This window comes from Phalacrocorax carbo, unplaced genomic scaffold (assembly GCF_963921805.1).
Source record: "Phalacrocorax carbo unplaced genomic scaffold, bPhaCar2.1 SCAFFOLD_36, whole genome shotgun sequence".
Lineage (NCBI taxonomy): Eukaryota > Metazoa > Chordata > Aves > Suliformes > Phalacrocoracidae > Phalacrocorax > Phalacrocorax carbo.
In genome coordinates, this window is record NW_026990495.1 from 1589124 (window position 1) to 1604143 (window position 15020).

General features: G+C 47.5%; 1 protein-coding gene across 1 annotated transcript; it reads left to right on the plus strand.

The window, feature by feature from the left end:
- Window positions 1–1444: 1444 nt before the first annotated feature.
- Window positions 1445–12935, plus strand: LOC135311323 (E3 ubiquitin-protein ligase RBBP6-like). Its single transcript, XM_064440448.1, is given in 11 exon segments — window positions 1445–1610; window positions 3030–3129; window positions 3880–3916; window positions 5551–5595; window positions 7432–7520; window positions 7639–7735; window positions 8226–8365; window positions 9291–9463; window positions 10213–10316; window positions 10764–10940; window positions 11775–12935. Coding segments are annotated over 11 exon segments (2289 nt in total).
- Window positions 12936–15020: the final 2085 nt, after the last annotated feature.

Consider the following 15020-nt stretch of genomic DNA (forward strand, 5'->3'; position numbering starts at 1 on the left):
TTTTGTCTGTATGGTCCTAAGGGCTGAATGGTCCACGTCCACCCATCCTATTAATTTGAAGGCTCTATTGGCATTTCCAGTTCCCAGCCCCTACAGAGTGAGTAAGCTTGTCAACAGCTTTGCTCTCCAAGCACAGGCAGGGCTCTCCCTTCAGACTAGCGACAAACCCTTCTTGGTGCAAGGGCGGTATCCTTCCTTTCTTCAGTGAAAACTCATCACGTAGATGCCTGTCCTTGTACCACTGAGAATTCAACACGACAGACACCCGGGAGAGTTGGTTTCAGGTAGCGGGTGGGCTTTGAGTGCATAGCCAACAGTGGGGCTTGTTTGCCCCTGCTGCTGTAGTTTGCCCTGTGGCGATGGCCAGATTATGGGCTGAATATGTATAATCCCTATTCCACCACAGGCTTATAAGCAAGGCTACCGTATTAAAACCTACGCTTCCCACGCACCATTAACAGAAGAAGCAAAGAGACACCGAGAGCAACAATAACCATCCCTTGGATATAGAGGGCAGCCCTGAACTCAGAAGGGTTTCCTGGCTCTGGAAACCCAGAAGGCACTGAAAGATCTAGAGCAAGAAGTCGTGGAAGCTCCCGCGTTAGCCCTGCCAGGCTACAACAATCAGTTTCTATCAGATTTCCCTGAACAGGAGGGACAGCCGGTTGGCCCCAAAAGGTCAGCAAGGCGCAGCATGTTCCTCAGGAGAACTAGACCTCGTAACTCAGGGCCTGATTTCATGGACTGAGGCTGTTGCAGCAGCAGCTGTGGTGGTGGAGAAAGCAAGAAATAGTGTCCTGGGGCACCTCCTAAGGCTAAGGGTTCATTCCTTACTTCCTTGTCCTCCCCTCCAGAGTTCAAGCAAGTGCGGATGTGCCACTGTGGGGAATTACGTTGGGTTATGGCAATAACCGTAAATGGTCATTGCCTTCTTTGGCGGAACCTTCCATAAATGCAACAAGATACACTCAAACCGCTGCCTCTCCCCCAGGCTGTCTTGCCCTGGCTCTCTGCCGACAGGAGGGAGCAGTGGGTGGTGTCAGCCTGGGGGGGTGACAGGAGGGAGAGCGGGCGGTGAGAGGCGTGGGGGTGAGAGGACATGGGGCGGTGATGGGCCCAGGGCTGTTGGGAGAGCCAGCGCGGGCCCCGGGGCTGATGGGAGGTGACGCTGGGTGGCGAAGGCCCAGGGGGTGGCGGGAGGGACAGCGCAGACCTCGGGGTGTGACAGGACACCGGGCAGCGACAGACCTGGGGGGTGACAGGACAGCGGGGCTGCTGGAACCCCCTCCCCTAAGGGCCACTCGGCATTAGGGCAACGAGGGCGGGGCTGCCACACCCACATGATGCAGGTCTTTCTTCATAATGTGCTGAGCATATAAGAGGACCATGACACCGCGTGCTGCAGTAGACGCCATCCCAGAGCAGGCACCGCCTGGCCCCGACCATGTCCTGTGTCCACTACAAGTTCTTCTCCAGGCTGAACTATGATACGGTCACCTTCAGTGGCCTCCACATCACCCTGCGCGACCTCAAGCGCCAGATCATGGGCCGCGAGAAGCTGAAGGCGACCAGGAGCGACCTGCAGATCTCCAACGCCCAGACCAAGGAAGGTGCGTGGGGGCGGCGGGCGCGGGGCCTCGGGGACCAGTGCGGAGCTGCACCCCGGCGGGGAGCTGCATTGCAGGGGGGAGCAGCACCCCAGTAGGGAGTTGCACCCCAGCGGGGACCTGCACCACTGTGGAAAGCGACAACCCGCAGGGGCCCTGCACCACCTGCCCCGGCGCCCCCAGGGGCCCTGGCACCACCTGCCAGACGGTGGGCTGGCCCCGCTGGTAGGTGACGGTGTGGAGCCGGGCAGGCTCACCGGACACCGGCAGCCCTGGGGCAGAGGGCAGCACACAGGCACTGACCGGTGGCGGCATGGCCGTGGTGGTGAAGCGCATGTTGGACACCTCCGATGCCGTCGGCAGCTGCAGAGGGAACCTCTCTGTTGGGGGAAGCAAAGAGGGGTGGTGGGGTGAGCTACTGGTGGGCAGAGCCCCTTGGGGGGTTACCCGGAGGGCAGGAGCACCACGAGGAGCAGGACCTGCTGCTGTACCTGCCATGGCGGCGGGTCAGTGTGGGGTTTGTCTGGGGCAAAGAGTGTTCTGGGGTTCTGTCCCCATGGCGATCATTCCACCAGCACCTGCCTCAGCCAGCCCTGCCAGGGTTTCATTTCTCATGCCACAGCAACTGCCCGTCTCAATGACGTCCCATCCTGCTGATGGTTTCCTGTCCGCAATGCTCATTTCTCATCCCGGTGAGGGTTTCCCATCCCCACGGTGATTTCTCAGACCCGTGATGGTTTCCTATCCCAACGGTTTCCCATGCCCACAATTTCCCTTCCCAAGCATTGTTTTTGCAGGGAGCTGAATTTCCTGCCCAAGGGGAAGGGATGCAGCCAGTACGGGTGGCCCTGCGATGCCAGCGTGTGAGCTGCCCCATCCTGCCCCAGTGAGGGGGGATGGGGCACTTTTGGGGGGTGTTTTTGTGCTTCCCGTCTCTGGAATCCTTACACGTGCACACAGAGTACTGTTCTTTTATAACCTTGCCCGTGCAGGAGCCCTGACTAAATGTTGACCTGATCTTGGAAAGAACAAAGTGGAGCTTGAGTGAAGATGGCCGACTTGCTCAGATTTTCTGAGCACTCTAACCTTTTACAGTTCTGGGACTGTAACTTTCCATAATGGAGATCTAGTAACAGAAGCAATGCTAACCTAAGCAAAAAGAAAACAGGATTTTAAATATCAGTGGAATATCTGCCCATGGAGTCATGTTCTGCAAAGGCAGAAGTGCCTTCAAAAAGCCTGTGCCTCCTTTTAATTTGATCTGCATTTGTTGAGTGTGTTGAGACGATAAAAGTCGGTGTTACCTATAAAAGGTTGCTTTTCTCTCTGTAAAGGGATTCTCTGAAGTGCTGTGTAATGACATACTGATATACGTTCTTACAAACTGACTACTGCTTTTTTCTGTACTGATGTTGTTTTCAGAATACACAGATGATGACGCCCTGATTCCGAGGAACTCCTCGGTAATTGTCAGAAGGATCCCTGCTGGAGGAGTTAAAGCTACCAGCAGAACCTCTGTTACGTGAGTATCCGTAAAGCGGTGTAGTCTTTGCTAGGGGGTTCAGTGAGGTCACTGGTTTAATGGATATTAGTTTACCAGTGGCGTTCCAACTGCATCTCCCTTGTTAAAGCGGCTGTTAGTTTTTGTTGTCCTGGGGTAGGTTTCAATGGACCTGTCCCAAAGCAGACTGACCTTTTTAGGCCTGCTGGGACATGGGCTTCAGGCTCCAACAACGGTAACTTCTAAGATGATTCTGTTGGGTTTGTTCTTGGGCTTGATTGTTCTGAGACCCGAGCTGTAGATGCTGTTTCCTCCAGGTGGAGAGATGCCTTATGCTATGGGCTTGCTTGTATTGCTTTCAGAGTAAAGACAGATACGCACCGTAGTGTACGCTTAGAATTTGTTCCCATCCCAGAGGAGCCCGATTGTCAGTGTTTGGCTATTTCCTGCATTTGCGGGAGGAGGCAGGGTATGGCAGGTACTCTGAGGCCCCAGATCTGGGGTGTATTGGTTGAGATTACAGCTACTCAAACGTGATCCTGCCTACAGGATTGTTGTGGTCATTTTGGGATTTGGGGTTTTTTTTTAGTTGCACTGAATGTGAGAATTTGAGAATGAGAACAGTTTATGTGTATGAATAGATGGCCACATTCACTAGATTATCCGAACAATGTCCTGATGGGCAGGTTTTATAACCTGTTTCACTGCTTGATGTTGGGCACAAGTGCTCTATTTTAAGCTCTGATCACCTTCCTTTCTTTCTCCTTCCAGAAGTCGAACGGAGCCAGTGAGCGGAACACCAAAAGCAGTATGTAAAAGCACAGGGTCACACCTTTTTCTGCACACTGCACTGAATTCTGAACAACGTAGCCTTGTATGAAATTTTCCAAACAGTAGCTTCATATAATTTCTTCCAGTAAAACATAGCCTATGCTGCAAAGACAATGGATTTGATTCAGCATAGTAAGAAGTGCGTAATGCCATCATTTGCACAGTTCTAATGGGACTATTGGTATTTGTGCCCAGTCACGCATTGTATTTCATCCTGAATATGCGAGGCTATTTCCTGAATGGCTTTGTGTTGTACAGATAAGGTACGATTGGTTATAGGCGATGTAGGTTCAAGGTTTGCACAACTGGACGTGGTGCCGTGCTCTCCATCTGTCTGTCTACAGCTAGTAACGTGTCTGTTGGCGTAGCTGCTTGTGCGCTTTGTGTTTCTTGCAATGAAAATGCTCCGGAGTGTATTTTTGCCATTTTCACCTTGTATCACTTAGCTTCGGTTTTTGCTTGCTTTGCCCAACAGTTTTTGAAAACGTTCATAAAAAACACCGAGAAACCATTGTTGTTAAACTTGGTACTGTTTCTGACTTTGACGTGGGATTCAAACAAAAACTAAAACTGACATACGCCCTACGTTCTGAGGACAGTTCTGGGCAGCTAAACGAGTCCTTTCCGTGCCTTTGAATACCTGGGTATTTGTTCCTGGAACTGTTTATTTGCAGTGATATTGTTTGGGCTCCTCCAAGTACATGAATGTCTTTAACAGATTGCCCTGAATGTAAATATCGTTGCTACACAAAGTGGTATTCTAAAGTTCTGCATTTGCTCTTCCCGCTTTCTCTGATGCAGCAGCTTCATCTAATAGCTTGTCTGCAAATGAAAATACCTGAAACCCAGTGTACAAATTTTGGCGCAAGGTTAGAGCCTGGGGCCTTTGTGGGGCATTTTTCATCAGGCTGGAAAACACTGTCCTTCTGCTGCTGAAATATAAATAAGTAACAGAAGGAAATGCTTGACTGGTAATAGCCTGGATTTTGATTTAGTCTTCTGTTCAGTTTCTTTAGTTCTCTTTAGTTTCTGATTAGTCTTCCGTTTGAAATGGCAGTTCATACACTGACTGTCGATTTTGGATTTTGGATTATTTGGGGTTTGGGGGTTGTCGAGTCGTGTCCCCGCCCCTCCCCAGTTCTTCTGCAGTATTGCCTTAGGGTGGCAAACAAGTTTCATGGAGATGTTGGTTCTAACTGACTGGTTGGAGGGACTGGCAGGAAATACTTCAGTAGAAATATAAAGGAAACAAAAAAAGACCCAGGGCTGGAGGGCCGTGGAAGGTGGCCGTTGGGCAAACGTGCTGAACAGTACATCAGTTACCCTTCCCGACCCATTTGACAAGGTTCCCTCTCTGAGATACTCTGGAGCAACAAGCTGATCTCAAGCGGGTCTGGTTAGTCTAGTTTCTTCTCATTAACCGCACGGGCACTCTTAAGCTGGCGTAGCTTTGGACTTTGCCTTGAGCAAATGCAAATGACACGAGGTCGGAAATGCCTCTTGCAGTCACACTCGGAGCGCATCGTGCAGACTTTCAGACTACGGTAGAGGTTAACTATTGCTATGTTTGGACTGTACAACTTGAATATGTGTTTAATTTTTTGTGAACAGATGGATGACTCCTCTGCATCTGCTTCTCTGTCCCAGCTTATTCAGGTATATCTATATTCTTACCAAATACTTCAAAAAAAAAAAAAAAGTGTTTGCTTCATATTTTTAAATCTTGCACTGTGATCCAGAGCTGTATAACTGTTGTAATGCGAACAATGCTTTACTTTAATTCTTAATAATGTCAAGTATTTATGTTAACTTTAAAATGTGTGTATGCTTTGATCCTCTCCTGTAAAGAGCAGTTGCCACTTTGGGGAGATAGAAGGGGAGAACCTTACCAGCACCAACGTCACGTTGCACTAGTGCTCATCTTCAAGACACAAAGGAGAAGCACTTCAGAGGCTGTTTGCCCTTTTTCATACATTCCGTTAGTTCTGCTTTGGGGAGGAGCGCTATTTTTACAGAAGCATGTCACTGGCTGTAAGGGACGGACATTCCAGGGGGTGTGGAGCAGCCAAATTAGAGGCGTGCCTGGAACACGGACAATTGCAGGGCTATTTCTGAATTTCTAGTCCTCAGAGCTGCAGAGCCATTCTTTGACCGCTGCACAATTTCATCAGCTGTCGTATAGATACAGTGGGCAACACAATCTGATTTCCTTGAACGCAGACTGTGTACGCTGTGATTATGTCCCTAACCGTGTCTAGGAACACACCCACGCGTGTGTGTGGCATGCTGGCGGAGGTGACCTTCTGGAACTCCTGCCACGCCGCGTTTTGCTGTGGAGCTGCTGGCGGTTTTTGCCCGGGAATGTGTAACTTTGGCTGGGAAAGCACTAGTCATTGCGCCTTGTGAGAAGGCGTAGTGCTAGCCAATTCAGTGCCTGGGCTTTAAAGTTACAAAGCTCAGAGAAGGCAGGGCCTAATGCAGAGGAGCTTGTTCTTTCTTCTGAAAAGAAAGGCTGGAGTTCATTCCCAAGACAGAGAAACCTCTCCCCACTAGCCACTTCTTCCCTCTCTCACCACAGACATGAAATTGTGGACACGTGGCAAAAATATTGGAAAAAATAATTCATTTGGAAGGTAGCCACCAGAAGAAACTGGTCTGCATTAGTGCTGTCCCTAAACGTGTCCTTGGTTCTGTAAACTTAGGTGAAGTTTTACTCTAAAATGTGAGAAGCCGTCCAAGAGGTGCACACATTGAAGCTTTTGAGAACATTGAAGTATTTCAGAACAATACAGGAACAACACCTCAGAGCAGCTCAAAACTGTGACTTACTCTACCCTCTGTAGCGCAGACTGGCTCAGCATGGAGTCAATGTGTTGTAAAAAGTCCTCTGGTTTATTACTGCTATGTACGAAATGCCATATTTGAACTTTCGCCTATCCCTAGAAATGTTTTGTGGGTTTTGGATGTGTCTTGTACATCTCTTGGGTTCAAGCAAATCAGTCAAGTGTCTGTGAAGTTTTCTGTCACGGTTAATGGAAATGATTTCATAGGTGTCGATCTGCATTATGTTACAGTTGAGGAAAAACTGTGTATAGGAAACAACCATTTAATAAAATGCTGAAAGTAGTTGGTTGCTCTTGCGAAGGAATGCACCTAAAAGCAAAGACACGAGTGGCTGATCTGAAGGCTTGGTGCTGGACGGTCCAAAGAATGTACAGTCCCTCCCTTAGACCCTGCTGGTATCTGCACTAGTGTGTAATTAAAACGTTTGAACAAATAGTACTTCAAAAACCAAGAAATCAGCTGGTTTCCTTCATATGAAGATCTAGTTCTGCGTAAGGCTTGTATTACAATTTGCATGGTAAAAGGACACGGCCAGCTGGAGAAACCTGCAGGTTTTGCTTACCGTAGTTAGCTCACTTAACACGAAGAAGTTAGCAGGGGCTCTAAAGTGTTTCTAACGTGTGTGTCGACTAACGGCCTGTTACACAGACTGCCAGTCTGGCTGAAGCCAGCGCTTCCGAAGAAGACAAAATAAAAGCGATGATGATACAGTCTTGCCGTGCATATGATCCAATCAAGTAAGTGTTGATAACGCCAGATCTGTTCCCCAATGATTACGGAGGAATGCTAGAGATGGTTGCTTTAACAAGAGAGATACATGCACCCCTTTTTCTTTTTCTCCCAAAAACCTTCTAGTTACATGAAGAACAGCCTGGGTCTACCTCCGCCATCATATACTTGCTTTCGTTGTGGAAAACCTGGCCACTATATAAAGAACTGCCCAACAAACGGGGTAAGGTTGGGGGGGGACTTCTGGTGTTACTTCGTTTTTGTTTTTGACCTTGGCAGTGAGGTAACAGATACATGAACACGCATATTAAGACGTGTTTCTCTTGGGGTGAAATAGAGAGGTTACATGGCAAAGTTGCAAAGCCCTTCAAAATTCAAGGGACACCTGCAATTATCAAGGCAAAATTTTCTTTTTTCCAGGCCATCACAACAAACATAGCCAGAGATCTTTCTCTGTCAACTTTCATGCATATTTTTCTGTATTTCAATATGACTGGAAATTTATTTTGGGTTTGAACCCTTTCTAAAGACACTTCACAGCTTTTAGTATTTCGTACAAAACCAGGATGTTTCTGCTGGCCCCATCTATTGGATATCTGCCTGGTGTAATGACACAAGCCTCTGGCTGAGCGTCCCTGCCATTTAACAACAGTCACGGAGATGTCGTTTTAAGTGTGGGTCTTGAGATACGCCTGCATTTCTTTTCCTGCCAGGACAAGACTTTTGAGCCTGTTCCCAGAATTAGGAGGAGCACGGGCATTCCAAGGAGTTTCATGGTGGAGGTGAAAGATCCCAACACAAAGGGTGCTATGCTGACCAGCACGGGAAAATATGCCATACCAATTATTAATGCGTAAGTATGGGACTAACGGGACTGACCCAGGAGCGAAGGAGAGGAACCGTGCGTCAATGCCTGGGCGGCAATGCAGCCGAGTGGGCCAGCACCTCTAGTTACGGGGGAGGAAGCACTGGCATTGCATCTTAACCTTAACACCCGTGATACTTTCTAATCCCAAGGCCCTAAAATAGGACGCTCCTCCTGTTCATGCCCCTGGAAGCTGCTTAAACTTGTGGCGTGCTAAGAATCAGTATTTCTGCAAAAGGTTTCCGAGGTGTTTGCAGTGGAGTCGTTCTCTTTGAAAGCGCGTTTTGCTTCTGTCCGATGCTGCAAAGGCTCCTTGCAAAAGTTAACAAGTTGCTGTGGGAGTGAGGTTTCCTCCCCCTCTGACTTTTATCACCTCCCCTGTGTGAAAGAGGCTGCAGGAGAGGCTGCTCCTGTTGCTATAAACTAAGAAAATACTACTGTGTGCTGACAAGAGCGGCTGCTCTAAAATGCACTCGGTGGCACTTCTGGTGTTCTGCCATGGACCTCCTTTTGTAGAAGCTCTAACATAGACTTCTTCCATTTCCAAAACTTCATTACTCGGAGACTGACTTGATCCTCAGCCTGCCATTTACTTTTACCCTCTGGCAACGGAGAGGTGGGATTCATTTCACACGATTTCTAGCTGTCAAAAAATTATTTGCCTAGTCTGAGCTGATTTCTCCATTGACCCAATGAATGGGAGAGGTCTGCAGCAGGAAAATTGTTCCCCCTCCCTCTTCTCATCCTGTGGCTGTAGAAAAGGAGTTTCAACTAGCGGCCTACGTTTTAGAAGGCTAATGTGGAGTGAGAAGAATTCCACCTGTTCTCTTCCCCTGAGAAAAGCCAAAGCTTGGAAAAGTTCTCCTTGACCCACCTTTAACTTTTTGCTCTCTCCTTCCCCACCCACCTCCAGGGAAGCTTATGCCAGAGGAAAGAAGGAAAAGCCTCCCTTTCTACCGGAAGAGCCGGCCTCCTCCTCCCCCTCCGATGAGCCTATTCCAGATGAGCTCCTGTGTCCCCTTTGTAAAGATATAATGACCGACGCAGCTGTTATTCCCTGCTGTGGAAACAGTTATTGTGACGAATGTAAGTGTGACCCCATGGCTGTTAATTCAAAACATCACCTCTGATCCTCTGAAAGCAGAAACAGGAGATCAGGAAATTACTGTCTCACCGGTTCTATGTAGTACTTAAGCCCAGCCTGAATAGGAAAGGACTCTTCTCCTATAAAGGGCAAAAGAAAGGCCGAAAGCTTTTTCCTCCTTTTTATGTATCTCGTTAAATCCCCTTCGCACGTGGAAGGACGAGTATGAGAAGAGGGCGTAACTGCGCCGGTGATGACACTATTAGATAGCGAATGCATTTCGTTTGTCCACAGCCCTTTCCCTCCTACAAAATTACAGAGCCAACGCTGGTGACTTCCTGTGGTCTGCAGCAATCGGGTACTTGGGCATTTAATGCACATTCTCCTCCACGGGAGAGTTGGCTGAAACCTTCAGAACTCACACCTGCTAACGGGTTTTTGAGGTCTCTTTTATTCACTAGCCCTGAGGTTGGTGACTTCTCACTGTACTAGAGAGTGGAAAAAAGGTGAGCCAAGACATCAAGACACCGCCTACTCCACACCTCCAGATGTTACAGGAGTGAAACATCAGGGCTGTACCGTTATTGGCTGCATACTAGAAAATTATTAGGCTACTGAACTTGAGCTTCATGTTCCCAATTCAAGATCATCTTCACCCATTAATCATATACATGGTTTTCTAACTGATGAGAACCCCAAAAATGTCCTTAGTTTGGCTAAAATCTATTTTGATGCCTCTAATTGCACACAGGTATTAGAACAGCGTTACTGGATTCTGAGGATCATACCTGCCCAACGTGTCATCAGAGCGATGTTTCTCCTGATGCTTTAGCTGCCAACAAGATCCTACGCCAGGTAACATGATGGCTTTTCCGTGAACTGCTTGTAAGAGAAGTCTATTCCTGAAAAGCTGAAAGGGAAGAAAACATGAATCGACGGCTCCTGAAGCAGGGCTAAATTGGACAAGGCTACATTTATTTACTCCTCCAGTGCATGATCCCTTGTTACAGAAGCTTACAACTCCTTAGAGACAGTCTGGCAAATTCAGGTCACAGTTTTAACGTGATTGCCTCCCTTTCAAATTCGGTGTTGACACTGAAGTGCTTTAAATACAGACACCCTGAGTTACCAGTCATTAATGCCGGCGCTTAATGCGATGTGTTCCTACCCCTGCCTGCTGATTTATTTTAGGATTGATAGCATTTACAGGAACAGGCGAGTGATGTTCCTCTGTGGAGCCTTTTGTTTGTGTGCCTCCTGAAGTTTCCTATCCCCTTTTTGTCCGTGTTTTTCTGCCTCTAGGCTGTGAACAACTTCGAAAATGGAACTGGCTACCCTCGGCAGCAGCAGCCGCAGCAGCCGCCACCGCCACCACCTCCACCACCACTCCTGACTGTCGGGCCTCCCGCCGCGCTGGTGACGGCCGCTAACCTTTCTAAACCTTCCTCTCAGCCAATCGGCGGGTTGTTGGAGGAGAAGGTTAGTTTGATTTCAGCATAGGCACTGATCCTTGTCTTTTAGCAGAGCTTCGTTTCCAACTCTTTCCAACCGTTTTTTGCCAAGGGCCGTCAGGTTCCGCTACTAAGACAAGCAGCACTGCCGAGTCGTCTGGGCCCCCAAGGACAATCAATACCCACAACGGGTAAATAACGCTAACTTTAGAATTCCTTTAAAAGTCTTATCTTCAGATAAACTGAATGGGATTTTTTTCTTTTTCCCTCCCCACTGCAACAGGTCATCCAGTGAGAGCCACTACAATTCGCTCAGCAGGTGGCGGATCAGGCTGCGAACTGTAAGTGTCCCACAGAAATTCAATGCATTACTACCGGTAACTGTACTACTACTACTGGTTAAAGGAGGCCGTAACACGTAACTCCTGCAACAGCTGATTTGCAATGAATAAGTACGCACAGGTAGTTGTGGGGAACACACGCGGTAATTAATTTTGAAATGGCTTACTTTGAATGGCCTTTAACAAAGGGATCTGTGCTTGCACTAAGATTATTTAAAATAAAACATCAGCACAGGACTGACAAGGGGACTGCCAAAAACCAACACTTTCTCGGGAAACCGTAATCACATACGAAAATTAAATATAATTATAGGATCAAGTGGAAAGCCAGGCTAGAAGCTTGGAAGCAGAAACTTTACATGCTAACAAGTTCTTCAATTTGCAGCAGCATCATTACATAAACACATGGAGAGAGGATAAAAAAAAACCAAACCAAACCAAACAAAGCAAACCAAATTTGAGAGGAAAAAAGTTGGGGAGTGTGACCCTTTTTTCTTTCTTTTTCTGTGTGGTTTTTTTTCAGGTCCAAGTCTCCCTGCAGTGCTTCATCTTACTGTAGAAGTTCGTATACCTACACCAAGTCAAGATCCAGTTCTTCCCCCACTCACTCCTACTCTCGATCATTCAGTCGTTCCCAGTCTCGTTCCTCCCCGCGATCGCCGCCGTATCCAAGAAGAGGCAAAGGGAAGAGTCGTAACTATCGCTCCAGGTCAAGGTCACGCGGCTCTCACCATTCAAGGCTAAGGTCACCCCCGCACAGAAGATACCATTCACGGTCAAGGTCTCCGGTGTTTAGGGGCCAGTCTCCAACTAAACGGACTCTACCTCAAGGGGAAGGAGAAAGGGAGTGTTTTAACAGGTCCAGAGAGGTTCCACCATATGATAGGAAAGCTTACGAGGGCAGATCCCGTGACTGGAGGGATCCATTTGAAAAGGAAAGATACAGAGAACGGCGAGGGAACTCTAGGCACCGGAGTGAGAAGTTTTACAAGGGCTATGCTGTTGGCGGTCAACCTCCACCTCCACAAAACAGAGAGGACTTTTCTCCAGGTAGGTTTGGTCCACCTGGCACCACACAAGAGAATTTGCCATGTGCTCAGGGACGTAGGCAGGATTATCCTGCTGGGCAGAGGCACAGAAACCATCATACAGCTGGAAATTACCCTGAAAAACCATGTGGAAGGGAGAGCCGTGGCATCAAAGATCCTGAAACATCAAAAAAGAAAGAGGTGGAAAAACCACTGGGAGACAACAAAGGCAATAAAGATAAAAAGCACCGGAATGAAGGATTTCCAAATGCTGAGTTGTTGGAAGGTGCGAGAAAACCAAGAGAGGCAGCTGCAGCAGAAGGTGTTACAGCGGAGTCTGTCTTCAGGCTCCCAAGCAGAGACGATGCCACCCCTGTGAGAAATGAGCCTATGGAAACAGAGTCTAGTGCTTTCAGACTGGGGTCTGAAAAGGAGGAAGAAGAGAAGGATAAGCCAAAAGCAAAGACTGACAAGGCCAAGCGGAAAGTAGAAGTGGCTCTTCCTCCTAAGACGGACAATACAGTAAAACCAGCTGAAGGTTCCAACGAGAAGGTGGACACGGGTCGTGACAAATGTCCTCGACTGGAACCTCCTGCGAAAAAGGCAAAGGAGGACTAGCCAAAGTCAGGCAGTGTTAAAACACCTTCCTCTTGAAAGGATGAGGGTGTTTTGATGCTGTCCTGCAGCGAGTAGTTGCTAGTTGGGAGGATAGAAGGGGAGTGCCTTATCAGCCAAGTTAGAGCCATTTCTGGAATACGGGCAATTGCATGGCTATTGTTCTCTTTGTTTACTCGCATCTGTATAAACACAAATCACATGTTCATCAGTAAAGTTAACACTCTTTTAGCCTCGCGTGTTCCCTGGCATGTCTGTGTTACATTTCTAACTAGCGTCTCGCCATGAGCTAACAGAGATGTCTCAAAAATGATTAGGAAAAATGTGGGGATTGATAAGTCAGATTTCCTTTAAAAGGCAAGCCTAAACTTTGCCCCAAGAGAATTGACGGAAGCAGGAGATCATTCCCAAGAAATAGGGCACATCGATCACATCTCCCTTTCAGGCTGCTGCACTGACCCAGAGGGTAAAATTCCTACACCTCCCCAGCAAGAATCACAGTGACAGAGGGATCCTGGTGGGAGGGGGGTATTTGTGACATTAGAAGGAGTATTAAACCACTCCCATTTTTAATCTCTTCAGGACTATACGATGTCAAACCACCATCTGTAATCACTAGTCATAAATCTCTGCACACTAGTATCTTCAAAGTGGGATGCATATTGTTTGTTTAAAAGACACAAGTTTTTTTACTTTTCAATTCAAGTTTAAAACCTGCAAGCTTACCCCATGCTTCATTTTCCCTCTGGTTGCAAGGTAGGTCATCCAAACAAAGGCCCACCAGAAGTAGATGACCAAGACCTGTAGCCACTGCCTTTATTGTATTTCCTACAGTTATTGACCTGAGTTCACTTCAACTGCAATGGTGCATTCTAATATTCCAGCGTACCAATTGCCATTTCCTATGTAGAAGCCATTAACTCAAAGAAAACATAGAAAATCAGTTATATGCAAGAAACTTCCTGGACTTACGTACAAAAGACAAAACTCAGTCTTGTCCTCCCACTGCTCACAGCCCATCAGCAGTGGGACAGGCTTTTAGAAAGTGTTGAAGGGAGATACTAGCTTAGTAAAAGTAAAAGTAAAAGTCACCAGTCCTCATTTAGAATCAAAATAGCAACCAGGGAGAGCAAAAAAGTTTTAAATGCACACCAGCACTTCCGTGAATGCGAACACAAATTTTAAAAGCCACCCGAAAACAACAGCAGCCTGTTCGACAAAAAACTAACTCCTGCTGAGGAGAAGCGCACGCTGCTCTGGAACACGCAAAGCCGTCTGCGTGCAGCTTTATTACAAGGTCTTTAGCAAGACAGACCTTTCAGCACCTGCAACCCCTCCCAGGACAACCCCGACTGCGAGGGCAGAGGTACAGGCACATGGGGACGCCTGTACTAAAGCTCTACAACAAAAGAACACAGGCTGTCCTTCAGCCTCCGTGCAAAATGCAACACAGGGACAACAGGGAGCTTTACAGCAACAACAAAGTTTTACACAACAATAAAACAGAGAAGGGAGCATCACAAGGTATCCCTTTTTTCCTATGTTGTTTTTTTCCCCCCAGAAGTGGGGAAAACACCCAAACCCCTAAGCCCCAAAGTTTTCTCCTCTCCCATATCAAGCACTTGCTGTGACTGCGCTGCCTGGCAGTCTACTACAGAATTTACCTTTCCTCTTGGCTACAAGAGCTCTCATCTTAGAAGTGCCCACAGTAACCTAGACAACTTTATATTGTTTCCGACTGCCTGGAAATCAAATTAAATTTCCAACCTTCTCTGCTACTCAAAGTGCTACCAAAAGCGTTTTGATTATTCAAATTCTTGCTGCTCCAAGTCTGGATGACCCTTACGAGCAAAGCAGAAATACTGCCCATACCGTGCTGCAGAATTAGCCACAGTTCAAGTGTTGCTCAAACTTCCTTTTAAGATTTACTTTTTGTTGTACAACTGGCTCCAAATCAACCTTTTCCATTTTTGCATACCATCTTCCAAAAAGGTTTCCTGGTTTTCATGCTTCAGTTTTCCCTGTAGAAGCTCCTGAAACCGCCTATTTTCCCACGACGCTCGGCACTGGCTTTGCATATTCTCCTAGGCCACTGCCCACTCATTCTGGGAATGAACACAGGAA